At 59.3% G+C, this 25,329-nt stretch overlaps 2 protein-coding genes across 12 annotated transcripts in view; both read left to right on the plus strand.

Moving 5' to 3' along the window:
- The window catches only part of MCF2L (MCF.2 cell line derived transforming sequence like), a 129,737-nt gene extending 116,666 nt beyond the window's left edge, over positions 1 to 13,071 (plus strand). For 7 of the 11 annotated variants that reach the window (XM_038570088.1, XM_038570092.1, XM_038570097.1 and 4 more), the window contains 15 exons: positions 900 to 969; positions 2,197 to 2,289; positions 2,373 to 2,465; positions 2,634 to 2,759; positions 3,445 to 3,666; positions 3,910 to 4,002; positions 4,906 to 4,984; positions 5,101 to 5,167; positions 5,821 to 5,939; positions 6,165 to 6,257; positions 7,217 to 7,291; positions 9,951 to 10,072; positions 11,033 to 11,145; positions 11,227 to 11,330; positions 11,441 to 13,071. In XM_038570088.1, coding sequence (XP_038426016.1) covers positions 900 to 969; positions 2,197 to 2,289; positions 2,373 to 2,465; positions 2,634 to 2,759; positions 3,445 to 3,666; positions 3,910 to 4,002; positions 4,906 to 4,984; positions 5,101 to 5,167; positions 5,821 to 5,939; positions 6,165 to 6,257; positions 7,217 to 7,291; positions 9,951 to 10,072; positions 11,033 to 11,145; positions 11,227 to 11,330; positions 11,441 to 11,526 — 1,555 coding nt within the window. In that variant the 3' untranslated portion in view covers positions 11,527 to 13,071. The remainder of the gene's footprint in view (positions 1 to 899; positions 970 to 2,196; positions 2,290 to 2,372; positions 2,466 to 2,633; positions 2,760 to 3,444; positions 3,667 to 3,909; positions 4,003 to 4,905; positions 4,985 to 5,100; positions 5,168 to 5,820; positions 5,940 to 6,164; positions 6,258 to 7,216; positions 7,292 to 9,950; positions 10,073 to 11,032; positions 11,146 to 11,226; positions 11,331 to 11,440) is intronic. The other 4 variants (XM_038570096.1, XM_038570099.1, XM_038570091.1 and 1 more) reach the window with 3 other exon arrangements.
- A 1,794-nt stretch (positions 13,072 to 14,865) lies between these two features.
- F7 (coagulation factor VII) lies at positions 14,866 to 25,329 on the plus strand. The gene is given in 8 exon segments (NM_001048033.1): positions 14,866 to 14,935; positions 17,294 to 17,454; positions 18,902 to 18,926; positions 19,003 to 19,116; positions 21,445 to 21,585; positions 22,248 to 22,357; positions 24,099 to 24,222; positions 24,683 to 25,329. Coding segments are annotated over 8 exon segments (1,341 nt in total). The 3' UTR covers positions 25,279 to 25,329.

Consider the following 25,329-nt stretch of genomic DNA (forward strand, 5'->3'; position numbering starts at 1 on the left):
GGCTTTGAAGACGTGGGAGTGCCAACCCGCTCCTGCCTGGCCAGGGTGTGCGTTTGGCACCGGGGCCACACCACCCAGCAAGGCCCGTTTTCTTCCCATGAGGCAACAGCAGACGCTCCTATCCTGCCTCTTCTCCCCTCACCAGTCCACTGTGGCCTCCTGGCTTTGGGGAAGCACTAACCACCCTTCCAAAGGGCCCACCCTGACTCCTTGTTGCCATGTGCGGGGAGCTTGTGGGAAAGGACACGAGGAGGTAGATGCAGGATACACGGGGGCCGTCAGACAGACACCACAACCGTGTGTCCTGGGAAAGCCGGGCTTGGCCCCCCACCCCCCTCCAGGCTCACGGGGGCTCCTCGGACTTCTGCATGACCCCCCTCGCCCCTTGGTCACTAGCGTCTGTCACCCATTCGTCTGTAGGGGAGGCAGGTGAACCCCCAGAACCTCCCCCACCACAAGGTGGCCAGGCACTGTGGTCACTGCCGGTGAACCAACCTGGAAACCTGTCCCTCGAGGTGGGGTTGACCCCGGGTTCAGGGGCAGTGGGCACAGGGAGGGTCCCATCCCACAGAACCTGCAGAGTTAGGTGGGTGTGAGCACGGCTCCCAGCTGACCCGGCTCCTGTCTGCCTCTTCGTCCCTGTCCGGCCGGTAGCAAAGGAGCTGTCCCAATTTCTGCATGCACAGCAGCACCAGCAACTCAGAGGGACCCACGAAGGGGCCAGGTCTGCCTGAACCAACCCCAGGGAGTGTCGGGCATGGCTGCAGGGCCTGCCCGCAGTCCCCGACTGTCCAGACTTGGAAATAAGCATCAGCTGGAAAATGACATCTCTTCATTTGTGCTGGGTGTCTCGTCCAGCTTGCTCTTCCCCTGACCTAAGGCAAGCTTTCCCTGTCTAGAATATTCCTGAGGGAGCTGGAGGAGTACACGGACTGCCCAGAGCTGGTCGGAAGGTGTTTCCTGGAGCGGGTAAGTGTGTGCTTTGCCGTGCCTTCCTTCTGAAAATGCCACATGAAATAATCACAAAAGTATCACAGTCTCCTTCTGACCAACTGAAATCACAAAGTGCAGATGTTGCCGTCTGCCTGAAACGGTGTGATGCTTTCCAGTTGGGCCAAAACAATACTGTTTTATCTAAAGCGCAATAACTGGTTCCGAAGAGAGAAAACCATAAAACATCAGCCACTCGTGCCAGATTTGGGAAGCATCCATCTTGCTGCACATGTTGCACAGAGCCAAGCATGCTTGAGCTGGCACTTGTGCATGGTCCCGTTTGGGTTACTCCCTCCCTCACAAGCGGGCAGTGACCTGTCACCTTCCTCTCCTCCCCGTTGACATGGCCAATGCACACCTGTTTCCGGGGCTGGGAGGAGCAGTGGGAGCAGGGCAGGGCGATCCTCTCAGGCCTGCCTCCATACACTGCAAGCCGAGCCACATGGAACATGAGCTGAGAGGAAGGCGTTTTCATGAAATAAGATAGAGGCCCAGACACGGCGTCATGAATTGGTGTTGAGAGGCAGGAAGAGGAAGTAGGGACATTTCTGCTCTGACTCTGTCCAGCTGCTGGTGACGCTCTGGGCACTGTGTGAGAATGAGGGTGAGAGAGTCAAGCTGAAGGTCAGTGGTTCTCAAAGTGGGTCCCCTGGCCAGCGGCAGCAGCATGCCGGGGTCTTCCTGGAAATGCAGGTTCCTGGGTCCCACCATACACCCGCCGCATCAGAACCTGCAGTCAGGCTCTGTGTTTTTTTTTTTTTTTTTTTTTTTTTATTTATGATAGTCACAGAGAGAGAGAGAGAGGCAGAGACACAGGCAGAGGGAGAAGCAGGCTCCATGCACCGGGAGCCTGATGTGGGATTCAATCCTGGGTCTCCAGGATCGCGCCCTGGGCCAAAGGCAGGCGCCAAACCGCTGAGCCACCCAGGGATCCCCCAGGCTCTGTGTTTTAACAAACCTGCAGGCAGTCCGATGCACACACACATCTGAGCACCAAGCTCTGCAGGTCCTTTCTTTAGAAAGTTAGCCATTAAGTTTAGTTGTTATTCTCACAGCCAAACACCAGCTTCCTGAGGCTAATCTGTATGAAAGAGGTCTCAGGACCCATGTGGCCCCAAAGGGAGCCCTGCTAGGCTCATCACGTGCATCAGAGGTGGGGAGGGGAACAGGGCGCCCTGCGACGTGCTCTCTATCCCACATCAGATGGAGGAGTTCCAGATCTATGAGAAGTATTGCCAGAACAAGCCGCGCTCCGAGAGCCTCTGGCGACAGTGCTCCGACTGTCCATTCTTCCAGGTGTGTCTCAGGACCCTCCCCGGGAGAGCGCGGTCTCCCTCACTGGCGCACCCGGTCTAAACAGGAGGGTTCTGGCCTTGCAGGAATGCCAGAGGAAGCTGGACCACAAGCTCAGTCTGGACTCCTACCTGCTGAAGCCAGTTCAGAGGATCACCAAGTACCAGCTGCTGCTCAAGGTGAGGCGGCCGTGCCCGCCTGCCTCCCCACACCCTGCCACGGTGGTCTTGTCCGGATGCCAATGCTCTGGGAGCCACGCTGTGTGTCCAGAGGGTCCACATGGGCACTGGGGCTGGAGCGGAAGTTCCTGTGTCCCACGGCTGTGTGAACGCATCCTCGTCCCCCAGGAGATGCTAAAATACAGCAAGAGCTGCGAGGGGGCCGAGGACCTGCAGGAGGCGCTGAGCTCCATCCTGGGCATCCTCAAGGCTGTGAACGACTCCATGCACCTGATTGCCATCACCGGCTATGATGTAAGGCCCTCTCCATCCCACCAACTAGCTGGTGATGGTCTACCTGCTGTCGGGGCAGAGCTGTGCCTGGGACCGTCGTATGCACATGTGTTGCCTGCAATCTGGGGGCAACCCAGTTTCCACTTGTGTCTGGGGTGGGCTGGGGGGTTCAAAGCTCTGGGGAGTCCTCAGGCCTCCCAGGGGCATGGTGGCACTCAGGGCTGATCCATGTGGGTCGGGGTCAGAGGACAAGGGGGTGTGAAGGTCAGACTGCTTTTTCCTCATGTGCCCAAATGAAGTAACTCACTCATTTTGTTGCTTCTCTGTAAGTCCACTTGTGCTCACCCAGCTTTTTTAACTAAGAGGCTTTGTCTTTAGAGCAGAGTTAGGTTTGCAGCAAGATGGAGGGAGGGTACAGGGCCCCCCACAGCCCTGTGCCCCCACTTACAGCCTCTCCTATTCCCCACACCCAGAGGGTGATCCTCTGCTGGTCTGTCATTACCACCCACAGCCCAGGACACGCGTCCTGTGGGTTGGGACAGATACGTGATGAGGTGGGACACAGGAGTTTCCCTGCTCTACCGCCCCAACCCCTGCCCTGTCCCCACATGTCACGAGGTGGGGGCTCCAGGGGTCGCAGCCCCCCAGCCGGGCTGCTTCTGCTCAATGACATGCCCACGAGGCCCCTCGTTCATTCTGGGCATAGGGGAACCTGAGTGACCTGGGAAAGCTGCTGATGCAGGGCTCATTCAGCGTCTGGACAGACCACAAGAAGGGCCACAGCAAAGTGAAGGACTTGGCCAGGTTCAAGCCCATGCAGCGCCACCTTTTCCTGCACGAGAAGGCCGTGCTCTTCTGCAAGAAGAGGGAGGAGAACGGGGAGGGGTACGAGAAGGCCCCTTCGTACAGCTACAAGCAGTCCCTGAATGTAAGTGAGGCCGACCCTGCGGAGGACAGCAGACATCCCGCTGGATTCCAGCTGCCCCTCTTCCCGCATGCACCACCTTGGTCTGGGGTGGGAGTCCGGGAGCTCTGGTGTCCTCAGCCCCACCCCAAACCACTTCCATCACCTCGAGGGGGGCACTGACACCCTTCCAAGACAGGAGCCTGGGGGGCGCAGGCTCCCATCCTGCTTGCTAACGAACACCCGTCTCCCTGCTCGTGCTGCCAGATGGCGGCTGTCGGCATAACCGAGAACGTGAAAGGTGACGTGAGGAAGTTTGAGATCTGGTACAACGCCAGGGAGGAGGTGTACATTGTGCAGGTAGGGCCCCGCCTTCTGCGGGCTGGGCGTCGGGGACTTGTCAGGCGTCTTTTGAGAATTACCGTGCACCTGCCTCCTAAGCTGGTGAGGGCTTATGTCCCAGGGGCCATGGAGGGGTGCTGCCCTGGGTCTGCCCACAGGAGGAAGCACAGGCAGCCCACAGTTGGGGTGCTGGAAGGCGGGGCTGGGAATGCAGGCTTGGGGGGCACAGCTAAGCCCAGGCCATGCTTACACATGTGACCACGTTGCCCTGGGGAATGCAGGGGGCCGTACAGCTGTGAGTATACCCTGAGCCCGCATGACCCAAACTCGGGGTCCTGTGATGGATCGCCCGGCTCCAGGGACAGGTCTCCTCTGGTTGCCCTCCACGCTCAGGCACGCTGTGGTGGCCCCGTGGGATGCAGTGGCCGTGGCATGTGGTTTAGGCACGCACAGCAGCACGGCAGGCCCACAGCAGTGGTGCCCGGCTCCAGGTCAGGTACAGGCCCCCAGGAGCTGCTGGGACAACAGCCAGCACTCTGGCTCTCCCTGGCCCAAGTCTCCAGAGCCCGGCTGTCACTCCTCTTGGCTACCTGTGCTATCCTGAGGCAGGACTGTGGCCTGGGAACATAGTCTCCCTTGAGGATTTCAGATTCCCGTCACCCTTGTCCTAAGCGATGCCACGGGCCACTTCCCAGAGAAATGTGCTCTCAAAGGGTGGTTTGTGCCCAGGGCTTCCAGGGAGTCAGACACCAGCAGGGGTAGATGGCGGCAGCCACAGGTCCTCCCATGGAGGGTGCCCATTGAGCCGTCCCGAGCCCAGGGCCCCCGTGACCACTGCTCCTCTTCCCCGGCCTGCGCTCCCATCATCAGTTCCTTCAGGGAACGTCCATACTTACCTCCTGGCTTCCTTCTGGCACGCAGGCACCAACCCCTGAAGTTAAAGCGGCCTGGGTGAGTGAGATTCGCAAGGTGCTGACCAGCCAGCTGCAAGCCTGCCGAGGTAAGAACACTGCAGCCGCGAACCGCCCTGGGCCTTGGCTCCAGGAGCGGCTTTGCCCCGCCCAGCACAACCCCCGAGGTCAGCTCTGGGACGGGTCTGCATATTCCCTCCCGCAGAAGCCAGCCAGCACCGCACATTGGAGCAGTCCCAGAGCCTGCCTCTGCCCACGCCACCCAGCACCAGGTGAGGGACTCACGCCCCGTTCACACAGCCGGCCGCCCGAATGCCCTCCCTGGGGTTTGCCCGAAGGCCCCAGGGGTGCTTGCTGGGGCGGGAGCCATCCGTGCGGGCCAGCTTCAGGGACAGATATCTCGGGCCCCATTCGCTGGCAAAGGCCGGCTCTGACGCCTCCGATTGTCTGACACCAGTGGATGAGTTCCTGGTACAGTGAGCACAGGATGTCCTGGGGCTTGGGGACAGCTGCCATGTTTCTGTGATGGTCACGTCCCAGGCAGGGACGGGGACCGTGGAGCATGGGGGCGCAGAAGTACGTCCAACACATCAGCCTCACACTGGCCTCTTCCTACCTTAGTTTTCCTTGGTCACCGTTGGCACTCACGGCAGCTTTCTTACTTTGTCCTGCTTCTGCCGTAAGTGACATCCAGTCACTGGTGGGATAGGGTGTGGTCGAAGTAAATAATCCACAGAGAAAGTCCACCCTCCCAACTCAAAGAAACCACCACCACCTCCCACTTAACAGCTGGCAGGTGGCATTTATTCTCGGGGCAGGGGGATACTGGAGGGGACCCCAGGGTCATCTCTGCCTCGGAGCCTCAGGGACGGGTAGAAAAACTAACCAGGCAACATTCTCCTCCTTCTCTTGGGGTGTTCCTCAGCCCCTCGAAAGGGACCACAAGAAACATCAAAAAGTTGGAAGAAAGGAAAACCGACCCCCTAAGCCTGGAAGGCTACATGAGCCCCTCGTCGTTGCCGAAGCCCCCCGAGAAGGGCAGAGGTGGGTGTCCGCCGGCGCCGGGCACGGCGTGCCAGGCAGCCGTGAGCAGGAGCATGTCCAGGACGCACAAGCACTGGGACCTCCTGAAGAAACCCCCTTCCTTGCGCCCGGGGCGCTCCAGACAGGCCCCCGCAGCCCCAGAGGAGAGCCCAGGTGACCTGATGTGTGCCCCGAGCGCCACGGGCCGTGGACACCCCCACACCATCGCTCTCTCTTCCTTTGTAGATGACATGGTCACTAGCTCTACCTCAGAAAGCTCCGCGCTTTCCAGAAAGCGCTTTACCCTGCAGGGCTTTGCTAACCTCAAAGGTCAGAAAGGTAAAAGGCGCTCGCCTCAAATCCATGCTCTGGATGTGTCCCTCACCGTGGTGGCATGTCTGTCATCCATTCGTGTGGTGATCGTTCATGCTGCCGTCCCCTGAACCGTGTGTCCTCGCCGGTGCCGCTGTGTCTGTTATTCGCACAGCCCAAGGGCTCTTGGTGGGGTCTCAGGACCTTTGGTTTGAGAAAGCAGAGGTGGGCTTGGTGGGCGATGGCTTGCTCAGCCCACGGCTTCTCCTAGCTCAGCTCCTCCCGAGCCCCCAGCCCCTCCCGCTCGGTCCTGTCCAGTCTCTCGTTTCCACACCGTGCCCCAGTGCTAGTGTCCGCTGTCTCCGAGGGGTGGTCGCTAGTGCACGGGGCACATAGAGAACCCCTCAGGTGCACACCTGTGTCGGCTGCACCGCCTCCCAGGGTGCCTTGATGGTGTGGTGTGCCGAGAGGAGGGAGGACACAGAGGTAGCTCAGGCCCTGATGTTCCCGGCGGGTCTCTCCCTGCCTGAGACTAAAAGCCCGTGTTGTCTAGGATTCTTGTCACTGGTCCAGAAAACTGGAGGGTATTTGTTTTGTCTTTGTTTCAATTTATAAAATACTTCTAAGTTGGTCTCAAAGTTTAAAAGAAAAAAAAAAAAAAAAAGGACATCCCCTGGTACTCTGTACTTTGCATACTATGTGCACTTTTATGCAGATTTAGGAAAAAGTACCTACACACGGCCCCTAAAGTGACCTGCAGCCCTGTCCCAGCTCCCCCTGCTCTCCGGGGCCTCTCCTGTCACCCGCGGGAGGGACCCACCTGCTAGCTTAGTTTTGTTCCCAGGAGGCTACTACTTGCGCACCAGTGTCTGCGTCCCAGCCCCGCATGAGCACCGCTCTTCACCCCCTCTGCACGCTGCATGCGCCCGCAGAAGCCGTGCCTCACTCTCTCTCCTGTTGTATTTTTCCTTTTCCATCTTCTGCAGCTTCTCCTACCAGCCCTGACAAAAAACCTAAGCGACACGAAGTAAAGAGCGACCCAACGCCTTTTGGTTTACGAGGTAGAGTGGCTCCACCTTTTGAACGTAGCCTGACATCCATTTACCGGTCCCGATTAGGGCCACCGTGTGTCTTGCCCTTCCTTGCCATCGAGGACACAACACAGAGTAGGTCTCTGCTAGCCAGAAGCAAATCCATTGTTTTCTTCAAAGACAAGATGCCCTGACAACAGATACTGCAGAGGTGTCACCCTTTCCAGTTGGACGCCCACCAGGTCTGCCCAGAACCTGCACCCACTGGCTACCAGGTTGCCAATGCCTGGCCAGCATGCAGGTTGGGTTGGGCCGTTACGGGGGCTGCGCAGACGTCAGGGCACCCCTGGCCTCAGGGCCCTGTGGCACCACCCCCCGCCCCGCTCCACCAGTTGTCCCGAAGTTTCTTGGGGGAAGCACAGCACGTAGCAGCCAAAGGGACCCTGCCAACCTCCCACTTCATGAGAGGGTGACCGCTGGTACAGGCAGCTATGGCTAAGCTCCATGCTGGCACTCGGGCTTCCATTTCTTGCCCCTTGTATCACAAGGGTAAAGCCCTCCCCCAAAACCCAAAGATGCCCTGGCCCAGGCTGAGGGTCTGAGGTTGGCAAGGAGAGTCTCACTTCATGAATCCTCTAGAATTTTCCAACAATTGTGAAGGTTCCCAAGGGTGCAGGTGACCTCACGCCCCCAGGACCACCCAGGGGTCACCCAGCACACTCGGCCTCAAGCACCAGTCCAAGCACCTGGGACCCAGACTGCAGCCCTCCACCTGCCCCCACAGGACCGTCGGAGGCCAGGGGCTTCAGCCACCTGCTCCCACCACCTTCACATGGGTGAGGGTCCCAGGGCCCGGGACAAGGCTGCGTTCTCCAGCAACAGCCTCATTCTCTGCTTAAGATCTGGAGACGCCGGGCATTGGCCTGGCTGACTGCCCTTGTGCAGGAAGCTGGTGAAGGGGCTTGAGCCCAGCCTGGGGCTGCTTGCCAGCATTCCTCTTCCCACCACCTTTCAGCCAAGTTGTGTCTCCTCACCTGTGGCAGGAAGATGAGGCGCCTTCACAAGGTCAATGGATGTGATGTGAGCGTGGCACCTGGGGCCCTACTACCAGCCCCCTGCCCTCTGCTGCCCTCCACTCCCCACTGTCCCGATGACAGCAAGCCCTGGCCGCCCCACCCCCGGCACTCTGGCAGATGCTCAGGCACTTGCCCCCCTGGAGGGCCTCACCTGCCCATCACTTTACTCAATGTCACTATCAGGGCTACTGTGCTGAGAGCAGAGGGGCCACATTCTGGTCACCTTGGCATAACGTCCTACACACTCGCCAACATCCATGTTGATGAAGCTGTGCGACTGGGTTTGTGACACTTGCGCTTTCCTAAACCCACGTCTTCTCGCCCCATGGCTGGTGCCTCGGGCGTGTGGGGCGCGGTACCCTCCTGATGCCTTCATCACAGGGCTCTGACACAGGGACGCTGCTGGAGCCTGGTAAAGAGGCCTCCCTGGAGGGCGGAGTACAGGGTGGCCCCATGACATTCGAGGTCATTGGCCAGGCCTGTCTCCTCCCAGGCTCAGTGCTGCACGCTAATGGGGAGCTCTAGACCCCAGCTCCCTTTCTATGGAGACGAGACCCCTAAGGCCTCTGTAGCACAGAGGCCCTTGGGCACGGGCTGCCAGACAGGGGCAGTGCACCCTTTGCACGCGTTGGCTATAGCTCCCTCTCATTCTCGGGGTGGGGCCATGTGGATACTGGAACTGGTGTGCCAGGCCCACAGCCTGCAAGTGGTCTTCCATCCCTGACCCTGTGGCCGGGAACAGCAGGTGGTGGCCGTGGTCTCATGCTACAGGAGTGTGGCTCCCACCCATCACTTTGCTGCTGGTGTTCATTGTGTTTGCTCAGATTTGGGAATCCATCATCTTCCCTCAACTTAAATGCATTCTCCCTGAAATTTCCTCCAAATGGAAAATACACATGTTATCCTTTGGGGCTGCATGCCATGAAAACACTAGGATATATGCATATTTCAGAAGGTCCGCAGAAAGCTCTGTCCCCACACTTGGCCCAGCAGCAGTCTGGCCGGGGCTCGTGTCGGTAGGGGCCTGGGTTGGAATCCCAGCCTCCCCACGTGGCTGCGGAAGCTCGAAGGCGTGATTAGGGTCTGTGTATGGCGTCTGCTGGCCTGTGCCGGGAGGGTCACAGCACCACCCCCTAATGGGCCAGGACAGTGTTGGCCAGAGCATGCGCAGCACGCCTCAACTGCTGACATGAGGAGCAGTCTCCGGGCCATCCCATGGGTGCTGGGAGCTCCCAGCACCAATTGTAGACTCCTTCCCTGTGGTGATGCTTGCACCCACATGGATGGGTGGTGGCATCTCCAGCTAGGGATCATCCAGAGTCTCTGCTCCCCTGGGACCGCAGGCAGAGCCCACGGGATCACCTCCCCGAGGCGCTGGGGACCATTGCCTCCTTGGAGCTGGCCTGGTGATGGAAGCAGGTGCTCTGGGCCCTGTGTCCCTAGACTGTGTGCAGCCGAAGCACACGTGTCAGCAGGCGTTCTGGAAACCTGCCGTTTGTCCCACCCTAAAGTCTTTAGCAGCTCCTAGGAAGGGGGCGGCACACTGCGGGCTCGCGGGAATGGTGCAGAGGGGCTTGTCGTCGTGGTCCTCACGGGAGCCTGTTCTCTCTCAGGTTGGAGCAAAACATCTCACCCCTTGGAGGCCCCCGAGGACAACGATGGCTGGTCCAGTGCCGAGGAGCTGATGAATTCCTCGGACGCAGAGGAGGAAGGCAGAGTGGGCCCCAGGAAGCTGGTAACCCGGCTCCCCTGGCCCTGGGGCAGGAGAGCTCCAGAGTGTGACTGCAGCGGTGCCATGGCTCTCGTGGCCCTGCGGTGGGAGAGGGAGGTTCCAGGTGCCAGGGTGCGCTGTGCCGTGTGCCCACCACCTCCACCATCAGACCACCACACACATGGGGCTTTCGGAGGGAACAGTGCACACACCTGATCCGCCTCCGAATGAGCAGAATGCTCTTAGAAGCCTCCACAAGGCTATGCCTGCAGCTCTGTCCCACTTCTTAGAGAACTCAACTCTTCCACGTGCAGATTTGCGTTTCTTTAACACGAGCTACATGGGGAAGCGTGTACATACTCAATCCCTCGAGTCAGGGTTATACCAACAGATGTTTAGTGCACACCAGGCGCTGCCTTGGTTCTAGCCCTGGGGCCCCACAACACACCTTCATCTGCATGATCGCGGTGAGGACGGACTGGGTGCTGCGCTGTTTAGCAGAGAATACAATACACGAGGGTCTCCGCTCCCACGGGGAGGCAGAGTAAAAGGGAATAAAATGCCAAGTGTGTTAGATAAGGATGGCCGCGTGTCGGGCGGGAGGCCAAGGAAGGGGAGGTCACTCCAGCAGGAGGGAGCGGCGGGCGCAAAGGTCCTGGGGCTGGGGACGACGTTTGGAGTGTGTGAGGGCAACTAGAGCAGAGGGGGTGGTGCAGCCTGGGGCAGGCAGCCTGGGGCGCTTCCCAGGTGGGTGGGGTGTTTCAACACGTGGTCGCAGCGGGAGACCTGGCAGGTTCTTAGGACCAGGGGCCCTTCCGCAGCCAGATGCCCATCCAAAGCCTCCAGACGGCAGGAATGGCCGGGCCCTGACAAACGCTCCCGGTCCCTCTCCTGTGGCAGAACACAGGAAGCCCACGCGGGACCTGGCCTGCGGCCGACAGCCGCTCCGCGCTGTGCTTGACAAGCCGTGTCCCTCGCCACCAGGTTCCCGGAAAGTACACGGTCGTGGTGGACGACGAGAAGGGAAGCCCCGAGGCGCTGGCCGTGCGGAACGGGGACATGGTGGAGGTGGTCCAGGAGGGTGACGAGGGCCTCTGGTAAGGTGCCGGCGGGAGCGCACGCCCGGGCCCCGCGGGAGGAGCACGCGGCGGGAGCCCCTGACGGCCGCACCCCTCCAGGTATGTCCGCAACCTGACGTCCAGCAAGGAGAGCTGGGTGCCGGCCAGCAGCCTGTCCGCGCTCCTCGGCGTGTCCGGCTCTGCGCAGTGCCTGAGCAGCTCAGGTAAGCCCCGCGCCCGTGCCGGCCGCACCCCGAGCCCGCGGGGTCCCGCAGCCGCGAGCTGGGGCGTGCAGATGCCACGCCGCAGCCATTCTTGCCTGGTTTTCCCGCAGAATCCAGTGCGGGGTCCACCCTGCTGAGCGCCTCCTCCAGCTGCAGCGAGAGCTGTGGGGTCCCCCTCTCAGACCTCCAGGGGTAGCGCCGGGCCATGCGGGACAGCAGCCTGCGAACCCCTAAGTTTTCCTTTGCTTGGGCTTGCTTAGTTTGGTGAGGGGACGGTGCTCTAAGACCCTGGGGAAGGAGGACCCTGACAAGACCCCAAGGACGAGCCGCCCGCGGCCCACGGAGCTTCGAGGCAGAGACGCAGGGGGCCGCAGAGGGAAGGTTCTGGAAGATTCTGCCCTCCAGCCTCCACGCCGGGACCACCCCTGACAAGGGTGCAGAAGCCATTTCCACAGGAAGACCGAGGTGTACACTGTGCCTCCCGGGAACACCAGGACGGACGGAGGACGGCGAGGCAGCAGGCCAGCGCGAGGCAGGGCGCCAGGCAGCCGGGACCGCCCTGGCCACACTGCGCGTTCCGGGCGTTTCTGGTCCGGCGCTTCCTGCAGGAACAGGCGTGTTGTGGGAGTGACCAGTCTACTGACCCAGAAGCTCGGCGGGGGGACTGTTTTGTCTTTTACAAGTTTTTTTAAAAGCAGGGATTAATTCCATGGCCATTTTTTGTGGTACTTTGGCCTCGAATCTTTACCAAGAATCACTGTGTTTACATGAAATGATGATTTGATACTGTATTTGATATAAAATTATTTTCTGTTACCGGGGTTCACACTACGGCATGTCGTCTACACTGCTGGGAGATTCGGGGAGCCTCACCGACACCCGTCTGGCCGCAGGCGGACCAACACGCGTCCCTCTGTAGCATCCAGCAGTGTTCCTACAGACAGAAGTAGTAGAGACCGAGGACAGTCCCCTATCTGTGTAGGTTAATTTTCAAAAGGAAATTTAAACTATAATTTAAGATATTTAGCTTCTTTTCTACAAAAAAAAAAAAAAATGGGGAACTTGATTTTTTTAACTAGTTTTACTGAATTAGGATTTGTAAAATTGTTTTTAAAGAATAAATAAAGATGCAGGTTTGCAGGGTACCGTCTGACCCCCGCACGGGGCCCAGGCAGAACCAGAGAGAAAACGCTTCTGTTTTACCTTTTTGTGGTTTAGAAACAAATTCTGTTCTTTGGAAACACTGTGTGTATCCAGCGGGGGTGGATATTTTTATCCGTGTGCACGTGTGGGGGGGGGTGTACATAGGAGTTCTGCGTGGAGGACGCACGTCAAGGACGCACTGCGGCCTCCACGATGCTGGGACCATCCCGCTACAGCCCTGCGTGGGTCCTGCGCCCACTACGCCCGACCGCCTGCCAGCACCCCGCCTCCACCCACCTCCGGGGCACGTCTCGGAGGCTCTTCTAGGTGTCTAGTCGTGAGAGTGTGACACGTGCAACCGTTTCCTCGATGCGCCGATTGTCCAGAGACCGCTCCTGCTGCCTCAGCCCGAGGGTCACCACCGCTGTCATCTCTTCTTCATCAGGCACTTTAAACCCTCATGTTCCAGTCATTGCTTTTTTATTTGGTTTCCAGTCTTTTATTGTTGTTTTTTTCTGCTAATGTAAATGAAATTTAAAATTCAGAGTTCTTTATTGTACAGATGGAATTTGAATAAATATCAGCCCCTCATGCTGTCTGCCTTCCTCTGTAAGAGCTCAGAATTCCTCCGTCTCAGGGCCCCAGCTCCGCGGGTTTGTCATGCTCACCGATGCGCAGCACTGTGAGCTCCCGTTAGAAATGAGGCAAGCGGTGAGCATGACCCACGTTACATCCCATATGCTTCCCTTTGTCAGAAGATGATGGAAATAAAATAACACGCATGTTGTGTCAACCATGTAAAGGTAACTAAACATGTGGAATCGCCGTGTTGGATAAGAGTACAAGTGATGCCTTCCGAAGCAGGAGGGGTCTAGGGGTGGAGGGGCACTGCGACCCCCGGGGGGAGTGTGACCCACAGAAGCAAGGGGTCACAGAGGCTGGTCGGAGCATGGAAATCTTGCTATGCCGACCCGTCGACACACGCACAAGCTGGAAGGCCAGGTGGTGGGTCTGCAGGCAGAGGACAGACAGCAAGGCCCTCCAGAGCCCCCAGTTGGAAGGGGCCGGCAGGTCCTCCCCCAGAGCCTCCAGAGAGAGCAAGGCTGTGCTCAAGGACCCTGGTGAGGACAGATTCCTGGCGGTGTAAGCCCCACTGCAGGCAGCCCCCAGTCACCCCAGCCCCAGGGGAGGGGCCCCCGGGAGTCTGGGAAGGCCCTGAGCTCCGTCCAAGACCCAGGGAGTGTGCCTGGGGCACTCTGCCCACCCACTGCCTACAGCCTTTGAGGGCAGGGCTCCCACCACCTCTCGGAGGCAATACCAGCCCAACGCAAGAATGGGGGTTCAAGAATGAGCCACTTGTACCCTGGATGGGAGCAAATGGAGCTGTGGTGCCCAGAGTCTGATTCCAGAGCTGCAGCTACATCCATGGCGCCCTAGGGAACCCCAAGAAGGCCACACGCAGATACCTGCAGAAACAGTGAAGTCCACCACCTCCCACCAAGGACAAATTCCCAAACAGCTACCAAGAGTAACAATTAGAGATTCCAGAACTGATCCACAAAACATGCTCTCCCCCGGGTACTAATTCTTCCACTTGGGAAGTAGAGCTGGGACGCTGTGGGAAGCAGCCGGACTGTGTGGCTCCCAGGCCAGAGATGAGCAGAGCTGGCCTCCCCAGCCTCCACCAGTTTGCAGAGGGTCGAACCCAGGCCTGCTAGAGGCAGGACACCCAGGAGAGTCTTGTTGGGGTAACCTATGGTGCCAGGGGTATTCGGAACCACCCAGGTCAGAGCAGAAGCCTCGTACCCTGAGAAAGCCGACATGCCTGGCTACCCTGGACCATGGGTCCTTGAGGGCTGTGACCTGGGCCCAGGATGCCTGGAAGGACACAGAGGGAGGCTCAGCTTGGGGCATGTGCCCCTACTCCCAGTCACCCCCATGAGGCTTCCGGCTCACCCAGAAAGCCAGGCCCTGGGCAAGGAGGCCCTGCCTAGGTCTCCCCTGTGGCTCTCTTGAGAATATTCACATCCACACCCAAGATCCTCTCTCCTCTCCCCATTGTCACTTTAGTTCTGTGTCCAACTGCCATCCTAAGTCCTGAGGACCTCAGAGTTCTCAAGTGCATTTGAGGGGCACTTGCCAGATACAGGTCCCGACACAGATGTTTGGGGCAGGAGCCTCTGCTTCACAGACACAGCTCTGGGGCTGGGAGAGGGGGTTGGTGGCTTCCTGCAGGAATGTGGCATTGCCCCGCCCCTTGGGCTTGAGAAGCCAGTCCTCCCTCCCCCACCCCTCTGCCCGCTAGAAGGCCAGGACTTTGACCCCCCCCCCACACACACACACACACACATACCTGGAATGTCAATAGACCGGTGACACCATGGGTCTCACCATGGTTGCCTGGGCAGGTGAGCTGGCCCTCCTCTGCTTCCTACTGGGCCTGCAGGGGTCTCTGGCTGCAGGTATGTCAGGGGGAGGGTTCCCTGTAAACCCTGGGGAAGGGCTGCCGGGCTGCTGACATCCACGCCTCCCACAGCCCCCCTGCGTGGTAGACACGTGGCAGACACACCGGGAACTTCCATGGGATCGGCAAGCAGACCCAGGGTTCAGGGGTGCAGGGTGGGATGCTCCCCTCCTGCCCAGCCCTCCTGCTTCTTCCAGTGCCGGAGACAGGGTGGGGACCCTGGGTGGCTCTGCTCCACCAGCAGGACACTGAGGGGAAAGTAGGGAGGAAGAGGGACAGAGGGACGCGCTTCACTGGCGGTGCCCACTGAGACTTCAGAACCGTGGGATGGCCCAGGTGGCAGCACTGTCCCCCGCCAGCGGCTTGCGTGGGAGCGGATGGGGCACCCACTGATTCCTGCAGGGGCCCATAGGCCAGCACCACCCTCGGGGGAGGCAGGGCGCCTTCATCCTTCCTGAGCAGGAAGACAGTGCTTGTCGGGTTCCCCCCCACACACCCCTGCCAGACTTCCACAAGTTCCCTGCTGGTTCCCCTGAGGGCTTCCTGGTACACATCTGCTGCACTTCGAGGGTGGCAGGGGTGACAGTCTTCTCTGGGCTCCCCCAAGCCCCCCACCTCCACCCCCACCCCTTCCTCAACCTCTCCTTCCCAACCAGGCAGGCTCCCCAGAAATTCACACACAGAAACGTTGTCTCCGTAAAAGAGAGGTGGTCCCTGTCATCCTTGGGCCTGGGGGCCACCCCAGCCCCTCCCCTGAAGCCACCCCACCTGCTGGAGGTCCTGGACCTCCCTGCCATGCAGGAAACCTCCAGCTGCACTCACTTCTGGGGCTCAGTACCCCACTTGTTTCTGCCTCTCAGTCCCAGCTTTGTTCCCAGGCCTGGCCTCTCTGGCTGCCCAGCCGCTCACTGCACAGCTGTCCCCAGGGGTGCAGTCGTGCCCCCGGGGCTCCATGGGCTTTCTCGGCCTCCGGAGGGTGTTCCAATCTCAGTGTCCTCCTCTCTGGCATCTGTCCACATGTCTGCCCGTGTGTCCTGATGAAACCTCAAACTCAAGGAGTTCAAACTGGTCCCATTACTTGTCCAAGGTGGACCTTAGGGGAGCTCTAAGCACCCACCCTCTCCTCATGCGAGCTACCTGCTAGAGGCTGGCAGGAGGGAGCAGGCCGGGGCCTGGACTGGGGTCCAGAGGACACACAAGCCAGGGTCATGAGCTGGGGGTGCAGGGGCACAGGGCTCAGGGCAGGGCGCTCCAGAAGTCGAATTCTCCTGGGAAGAGCAGAGCCATTCCCCAAGACGGGAGGGGGAAGGGAAGAGCCAGCCGGTGGGGCAGAGGCGGGGAAGCCAGGCCCATGTGGTGGCTGTGCATGTGGGTCACTCAGTGTGTGGGGCGGTGGCCTGCAGAGCCCTGGGGCTCCGGGACACCTGGAGCTTCTGGTGGTTGGAGGGACAGCTGAAGCGGAAGTGGGGAGGTGGACTCCGAGCTTCCTTAGAGCGGAAAACCCAGACCTGAAGGATATCACACCTCAAGGGCTGGCAGCAAAGGAGTGGGGAGGGAGTCCTGGGAGCAGGACCCAGGAAGGTCCCCGCAGCCAGACAGGCACATCAGGGCAGTCGCTGGCCACAGTCTCCTCCAACCAAGAGAGGATGACCAGGAGCCTGTGCTGGGCCCGAGCAGGGGTCCCCAGTGGCCTTAGCTTACAGAGGGTACCGGAGTCTTCGTGAGCACCTCCGTGTCTCCAAGAGGGGGTGGGCCATATAGAAGTAGAGCAAGGGGCTGGGGAGGCTCCCTGTGGGGAGGGAGCCCCATAGGATGTGCTGCAGCTCCCCCTCCGAGAGCACCAGGGAGGACAGCCTGGGGCAGGCAAGGGACACAAGGCCCCTCCCCTCCCGCCCCCTCCCCCTCTCCCACAGCCCCTCCCTCCATTGGGAGCAGAGCCCCTGCACATCCCAGCCCTGCTCCCCACACAATGTCCCAGGCGCTGGGATGCTGAGGCTCTAAAAGTCGATGGCACACATTTTGAAGCATTAACTTTCCGTCCCCAGAGATAGTGTTCTACTGCCTTCTTTCAATAAGTTGCATTTGCATACGCAGGTGCACATTTACTTTTATTCACGGTATGTGGGATCTAGGGTCTTCTCGCCTCACTTAATATCACATCTTGTTAAGCGCCGTGGCCAGCTCTGCGCGCAGGGGTGCTCCTGGGAACCAGGCCGCCAGGCCCAGAGGCCTGAGCGGGTTCAGCTGCAAAGACAGGCAGGCCCTTCCCCAGCTCTCACGCAAGGCTCGCGCCGAGCGGTGACTCAGCAGGACGTGGCACAGGGGTGTCGGTGCTCACGGGGACCCCCCCCCCAAGTCTTCCTCACCCAGGAGGAAGCCCAGGGTGTCCTGCACCGGCAAAGGCGCGCCAACTCGTTCCTGGAGGAGCTGCGGGCCGGCTCCCTGGAGAGAGAGTGCCGGGAGGAGCAGTGCTCCTTTGAGGAGGCCCGGGAGATCTTCCAGGACGTGGACAGGACGGTGAGTCCCCCCTCGGGGACCCCCCGCTGCCTCGGTGATGCGGCCGGCCCAGCAGCCAGCTGGGACACAGCGACTCCGAGCAGGCCCGGCCCTCCAGGGCCTCTCCCCAAGGCCGGAGGCCGGCTTCACTCTGCGCATCGCCTCGGCCGCACGGGGCACCCCAACCCCACGTCGCAAAACACAGTGTGAAAGGCACATTCAGCGTGTCCCTTGCCTTCCCGGGGAAGGTCCCGGGTCCCCAGAGGGCTGCCCACACCTCTAGGAGGCACAGCTGATGGAGCCGACCTCCGCCACGGGCCTGGGCCGGCCTTTCCCAGCAGTGCCCACCTGCAGATGCCTCCTCGGGGCAACTCGCGCGAGGAGACACTCGGGAAGCCACGGCGGCCCCCACACGCACGAGGCCTAATGCGCGGTGCTCTCCGTGCTCTTCTCACATCCTGAGGGGAATGTTCAAGTTATACCACACCTTCAGCTCCTCCAACCGGACAGCCCCTCAGGTTGTGAGGAGACGAAACCATCCGTCCTCTCACAGGATGTCTCATACGGGACACTCACCTCACGCTCATGTGGTACAAGCCTCACACTCACGAGACACCTCAAACTCATGAGACACACACACATCACACTCACGGGACTCACAGCTCACACAGGACACGCACCTCACGCTCATGTGACACTCACCTCATCCTCACAAGATACTCACCTCACACTCCCAAGACACTCCACACTCATGGGACACTCACCTCACACAGGACACACACCTCATGATCACAAGACACATACCTCACACTCCTCACACTCACGGGACACACCTTACACACACAGGACATGCTTCATGCTCAACAGGAAGTGAGGCTATTTGCCATTTGAGGCATTGAGGATGGTCACTCGTTGCATTTGTTCACTACTTGGTTTTTCAAAGCATTTCCCACAGTTCTCATTTTATTCTCACAGTGATTCTGTAGGGTTCAGTGTGCCTGGCCAGAAGATTCCTCAAGAATCAATTTCATTAGAGCCCTTTGCAATCATAAAATGCCTTTGTATCCATTACTGCCCTGTCCTCCTGTCACACACGTGTGTAGGTGACCCCCTCATCCCCAGAGAGCACGTATGCCTTATCCTAAGTTCACAGCTTAGAGGTGGCAGAGTTGGGGCATTTACAACTCTTGTGAATTCTGAATTGTGAGAGGGAAATTTGTGACCTCTGATGACCTTAGTGATCTGGGGTAGAGGGGATGGGATTAGGAAAATAAGTTCCTCCCCCTGGATGAACTCACCTCATCTCCAAAGGAAAAGTCTGGCTTCCAGGGCCCACCTCAAAGGGCCCAGGTTGGAAGCCCCCCAGCCCCCACAGTCCATGCCTGCTCCCGAGTCCATTCTGCGGACACCGTCCATATTTGCTGCTGGCAAACACATGTCTCATACTGCTTCCTCTTTGTTCCCTCAGAGGCAATTCTGGATTTCTTACAAAGGTGAGTCGGTAAACGGCCCATTGGACCCCACCCCCCAGCCTTCCCCACAGCGTACTAACACTGAGTCCCTCCACAGATGGGGACCAGTGCGCCTCGAATCCATGCCAGAACGGAGGCTCCTGTGAGGACCAGCTCCAGTCCTACATCTGCTTCTGCCCCGATGACTTCCAGGGCCGGAACTGTGAGACAAGTGAGGAACCCCATGGTTGGCAGACAGAGCCCCAGCAGGCTGATGGGCACGGCCTGGTCAGATGCCAGCTGGGCCTCAGCCCCGGTGGGAAATTGGGCTCTGTGACTGAGAAAGCCCCTGCCAACCTGAGAGTCTTGGGTTTGAGGTTCCAAGATGCTAATTCTCTCTCTCTCTCCCCCTTTTTTTTTTTAAAGAGAGGTTATTTTTTTTTAAAAAAAAGATTGTTGGGATCCCTGGGTGGCGCAGCGGTTTGGCGCCTGCCTTTGGCCCAGGGCACGATCCTGGAGACCCAGGATCGAATCCCACATCGGGCTCCCGGTGCATGGAGCCTGCTTCTCCCTCTGCTTGTGTCTCTGCCTCTCTCTCTCTCTGTGACTATCATGAATAAATAAATAAAATCTTTAAAAAAAAAAAAATAAATAAATAAATAAATAAAAAAAAGATTGTGTTTATTTATTCATAAAGACACAGAGAGAGAGGCAGAGACACAGGCAGAGGGAGAAGCAGGCTCCACGCAACAAGCCTGATGTGGGACTCGATCCCGGGTCTCCAGGATCACGCCCTGGGCCAAAGGCGGAGCTAAACCGCTGAGCCACCCGGGCTGCCCTAAGGTGCTAATTCTCAAACTTGATCACCTCCTGTCCACTTCTGGGAAATACAAAACCCTTGAGTTCCCAGTGCTGGGGGATTCGGATACACCTGGAGAGAGCGCAGTGAGGGCTCTGCATGACTACCCAGCTTCCAGTCAAGACAGCTGGGAAAACTGTATCTTCCCTTCCCGCTATTACAAAAGTGTGAGGTGTTTTTTTGACCTTTCGAATGTTAAAGTATTGCAAATTTCAAGAGTCCCTCAGACCATCTCAGTGTCACTATTCTGCTGCAGGGGCTCGTAGAGCTCTCTCAAGGCGGATGTGCTCAAAGTTATAGCTTATTACAGTGGAAGGATACAGAATAAAGCCAGCAGAGGGTCAGTGCGAGCTTCCCATTGTCCTCTCCCAGTGGACCCTTGTGGACAGTCTTCCGTTCTCCAAGAGCAATGTGTGGCAAGACTTAGGAAGTATCACCACCACCCCGGGAAGTACAATGACCCTCTGTGTCCAGAGATTGTATTGGGCTCAGTCACGTAGTCACATGGCTTAGTCTCCAGCCCCTCCAGAGGTTAAGGTGACACCATGTGGCCCAAGCCCCCACCATGAGTCACATGGTTAGACCATCCGGTATAGCCAAAGGCCCCCAAGGAAACAGCATTCTTATCAGGCAGATTACATCAAAAGTGTGCACCTTAATCAGCGAGAGTATGGACATCATCTCCTAGGAGCACTTTGGGTGAATTCAATCCTTTATCACACAATGTACATCCAAAGAGTTCTTCTGGGCCATGGCCACCTTCTGCTCTAAGAAAACCAGAGGCCAGGGAGAGGAGAGGCAAGGCTAAGAGAAGAGGCTTCCTGCCAGGAATTCCTGGGACTGGAATCTTTGCCTGGCCTCTTATGCTCAGCAGTCCTGGTGTGACTCCCCCAGGACCATGATGCTCAGCAGTCCTGGTGTGAATCCTCCCAGACCTTTACTGCTTAGGAGCTCTGGTGTGAGTCCTCCAGGACCATGATGCTCTGGACCCCTGGTGTGAGTCCCTCGGGATCATAGTGCTCTGGAGTCCTGGTATGAATCCCCCTGGACCTTTACTGCTCAGGAGCCCTGGTATGAGTCCTCCAGGACCATGATGCTCAGCAGTCCTGGTGTGAATGCCCCAGGATCATGATGTTCAGGACCCGTGGTGTGAATCCCCCGGAACCATGATGCTCAGGAGCCCTGGTATGAACTCACTTCCAGGCCAGGCATTCCTGCTGGGGTCCTGGACTGCACAGTGAGCTAACCCTGTCTCCACACTGTAGCACTGCCCTGCAGAGTCAGGATGAACGTTCCTCATCTCCATCTGTCGGAGCTGCAGGCAGCCCCGGCCAGCTCACTGGGGCACCAGGGCCCTGGCTGTGGTCCATCTGCCTGGACTCTTGCCAGCAGGCCTCCAACTGCAGTGGACACTTGTACTGTCCCCAGGGGACTTTTACTTTCCCTGGCCCTCCACAGCTCCCGCCAGTTGCTGGGAGGGGGGCATGGAGGCCCCATTGGCACTCCTCCATCCCAGTGGGCTAAGCTCTTCAGACGTGGGCCCACACACAACCCCAGGTCACCCTTCTGGATCAAACCTCAGCGGGGCTGGCACCTGGCTGTCTCTGTGGCAGCCCCTAAGCACCACTATTGTGCAGAAGGAGGGCTGGTTCTCCCTGACCCACAGAGGTCCCTCTCAGCCTGTCCCCTTCCTGTCCTCAGATAAGAAGGACCAGCTGATCTGTATGAATGAGAATGGAGGCTGTCAGCAGTACTGCAGTGACCACGCAGAGGCCAGGCGTTCCTGCTGGTGCCACGAGGGGTACACGCTCCAAGACGATGGAGTGTCCTGCATGCCCATAGGTAACGGGTCCTTGGGGGCCAGCCCCAGGGTCTGTGTTTTGCTTCATTCCCAAGGAGCAGCCACCCATTCCTGCACAGCCATGGCCATCTTGTGAGAGACAGGAAGGGTGAGCATGTACTACATCTGTGCCCGCTCGGAAACAAGCCACAATGGCAGCAGGCATGGACAGAGCCCTGGGAGCAGCTCCCTGGAGGGTCTGGAGCCACCAGCCTGTGCAAAGCAGCCCCAGAGGAGCAGAGGGAGGCTCTTTCCGCCCACCACTGGCCCCTCTGATGGGAGCCACAGGGCCGCACCCAGGGTCGGCACTGACCGCGACATGGTCCGGAGTCCAGGTCTGGACGCCCCCACCCTGGCTAGAGCCTGACGTCCTGCTGCTGCCTCTGCACGGTCTCTCCTCCAGCCCAGGGGCTTTCCTGGGGAAATCAAAGTTCCGAGTTTGCTCAGGATGGCGGTGCCATTGTCCGAGGGCTGGTCAGTCTGTGGACAAGTGTCAGTCCCCTGGGAAAGTGAGCAGAGCCGAGTTTCAAGAGGGAAGACCCCTCTGTTCCTGCAGGAGCAGCTCCTCCACGGGTGGCCCTGCCCTGCTGCGGCCCCTGGAACTCACCCCTCACAAGCTCTCGTTGGGCATGAACACCATGGTCCTGTGACTTGTTTCCTACAGTGGAATATCCGTGTGGAAAAATACCTGTTCTGGAGAAGAGAATTGGCAGCAACCCCCAAGGCCGAATTGTGGGTGGCAAAGTGTGCCCCAAAGGGGAGTGCCCCTGGCAGGTAAGGCCCCAAAGGGATGGTGGGCAGTCGGCTGCAGGACCCTGGCCTCAAGGGTTCCCTGCTGGCGCAAGGCACGTCCTCCTCATTCTTCAGCCCCCGCCGGCCTGCTTCCCTCTGTCCATCTGGATGTCAGCTCAGCTCTCATCTCCCACCTCTTCCTCAGGGCTGCTGGCCTCACTCCCATCCACTGATGAGGGACATGAGGCCGCTGGTGACGGATGGCAGAGGCAGGGTCTGAACCCAGCCCCAGTCCCAGCCCCATCACCATCTGCCTCTGGAAACAGATCCTTGATGTGTAACGTGTCATCTTGTGGGCAGGGGACGCTGTCCCCGCATGGCCAGGGTGTGGGGCCGCCCATGAGCCTGGTCCCCGTTGAAAATGCAGAGGATCAGCCCCCCAGACGCACTGGGCGTAAAGCTACATCTCACAGGAGCGGGATGTGCACACACACGTGTCTGAGCCTGGCCCAGCGACCCCCAGACCCTTCCTGTGGGGACACTGGAGTTAAACCACTGAGAGTGTTGAATGTATGCGAACCTTGTAGGGGACGCTGGAGGCTCACTGGTCACCAGTGGCCTGACCTTGGGTTCGGGGACCCCTTGCAGAGAGGCAGAAGGAGCCTGCCCCCCAACCCCGCCCCTTCCCACCTCGCACAGGTGGGGGTAGGCAGTGGCGGCCTGGCCTGCGGGCAGCCTGTGTGGTCCAGGCCACACTCCCCAGCCTGCCAGAACCCTGCATTTTGGTGTTCAGTCCCCCCAAATGGGATTGGCCTGTTCACCAGGGTGCCTGGCCTAGGCAGTACTTCTGTGAGCAGGGGAGAGGTGATGAGGGCAGGTTTCTGTGGGTAAAGAAGAGAGCCTCTGGGAGGGCTGTCTGGGGGGAGCGCAGCCAGCACTCATGCCCACGTGTGCACCAGGATCTCCCCTCTCAGGACCACTTACCCCACCCCCAAGACAGAGGGCCACCTCACCCATGTTACCAGTGGGGGAACTGAGGCCCACTGAAACTCAGACTCAGATTCAGCAGTAAGAGCCACCCCAGACCACCTTCATGGCTGCGGCACAGAGCCATGGTCAGCCAGGCCCAGGGGCATTGCCGGGAGCCTGACATCCTGCCTGTAACCGATCAGGGTGAGGCGCTGAGCCGCAAGCACCTGTCCTTACCCACACAGGAAGACCTTTCTCCGGAAGGCCCAGTAGATGCTAGCTTGGGTGAGGAAGGGGCATGTCCCCAGCACCCTGGGTCCTGCTGTTCATGCTCAGGACACAAGGACTCTGACACGCTGACCCTGCATCCGGTCTCCTTCCTCCCTGGTGGATCAGCCTCACCATCACATGTAGTGACCTGCCTCTCTCTGGCCCTTCAGTCCCTCCCCGTCTGCAGACCAGCTGGCTAGGGACTCCAGCTCCTTCCATCCACTGTGGGCAAACTACTGCAGGGAAAACCACAAGCCTCACCGGGACCTACTCAGCATCCTCCTTGCTTTGGGGAAGAGAAGGACGCATTGACGGAGGGCACCCTGCTTCCGTTCAATACCTGTCCTTCCACGAGCCCCAGAGCACCATGCTTGGCCAGCCTCTCAGACCAGGCGTGTGGGGTCCAGCTTGGGCGGTGATGCTGGGCGTGTACCCTGTAGTCAGCCCGGCATCTGTGAGCTCTCTGTGGCCACCGCTAGCTACAGGGGAAAGGTGAGTCCCCAGGGTGACAGCACTGGGACCTGCATCTGTTGTGCCCTCCCAGGCGGCAGTGAAGGTGGATGGGAAGCTGCTGTGTGGGGGCACCCTGATCAATGCTGCCTGGGTCGTCTCTGCAGCTCACTGCTTCGAAAGAATCAAGAACTGGAAAAACCTGACGGTGGTGCTGGGTAGGTCTCGTGGTCCCTCCATCAATTTCCACAACTGGATAAGCTCCTCCAAAAAGAGAAATGGGGCAGCACCTGGGTAGACCCCAGTGCCCCAGGTCCCACTGTGGCCATGCTCCCCCAGCCTCTTTCCCATCACATAAAGTCACGGGGGTGACGCTCTATGCCCCTGTCTCACTTGGGCCAGAGGCCCCAGGGGTGTGTGGGCCATGGTGGGCACCTCCGCCCAGTAGGCAACAGGATGCTGAGCACCCCCGGGAGGGTCTGGGACGGACTGGGGGAGCTAAGCATCCCTCCTCACTCACCCTCAGCACCCCAGACTCACCCTGACTCACACTCCAGCCGGACCCCAGTGGTGGCTGCCTGGGGCACTGCTCCCGCCAGCCTGGGGCTGGACACAGGGTCCCTAAGGCCCCAAAGGGAGGCTGCGGGGCATGGGGTGAGCAGTGCAAGTCCCCTGCAGGCGAGCATGACCTCAGTGAGGACGACGGCGATGAGCAGGAGCGGCATGTGGCCCGGGTCATCGTCCCCGATAAGTACATTCCCCTCAAGACGAACCATGACATCGCCCTGCTGCACCTGCGCACACCCGTGGCCTACACCGACCATGTGGTGCCTCTGTGTCTGCCCGAGAAGACCTTCTCCGAGAGGACGCTGGCCTTCATCCGCTTCTCAACCGTCAGCGGCTGGGGCCAGCTGCTTGACAGGGGCGCCACGGCCCTCCAGCTCATGGCCATCGACGTGCCTCGGGTGATGACCCAGGACTGCCAGGAGCAGTCCCGCAGGAGAAGTGGCTCCCCCGCCATCACTGAGAATATGTTCTGTGCCGGCTACCTGGACGGGAGCAAGGACGCCTGCCAGGGGGACAGCGGGGGCCCGCATGCCACGAAGTTCCAGGGCACATGGTACCTGACAGGTGTCGTCAGCTGGGGGGAGGGCTGTGCGGCCGAAGGCCACTTTGGAGTGTACACCAGGGTCTCCCAGTACATCGAGTGGCTGCGCCAGCTCATGGTCTCCAGCCATACCTTGAGAGGCCTCCTCCGGGCCCCACTGCCCTAGCCCCAGGGCCACTGCTGGCCCAGAATAAAGCTGCTGCGTGTCCCGTCCTCA

The sequence above is a fragment of the Canis lupus genome, chromosome 22 (assembly GCF_011100685.1).
Source record: "Canis lupus familiaris isolate Mischka breed German Shepherd chromosome 22, alternate assembly UU_Cfam_GSD_1.0, whole genome shotgun sequence".
Classification (NCBI taxonomy): domain Eukaryota; kingdom Metazoa; phylum Chordata; class Mammalia; order Carnivora; family Canidae; genus Canis; species Canis lupus.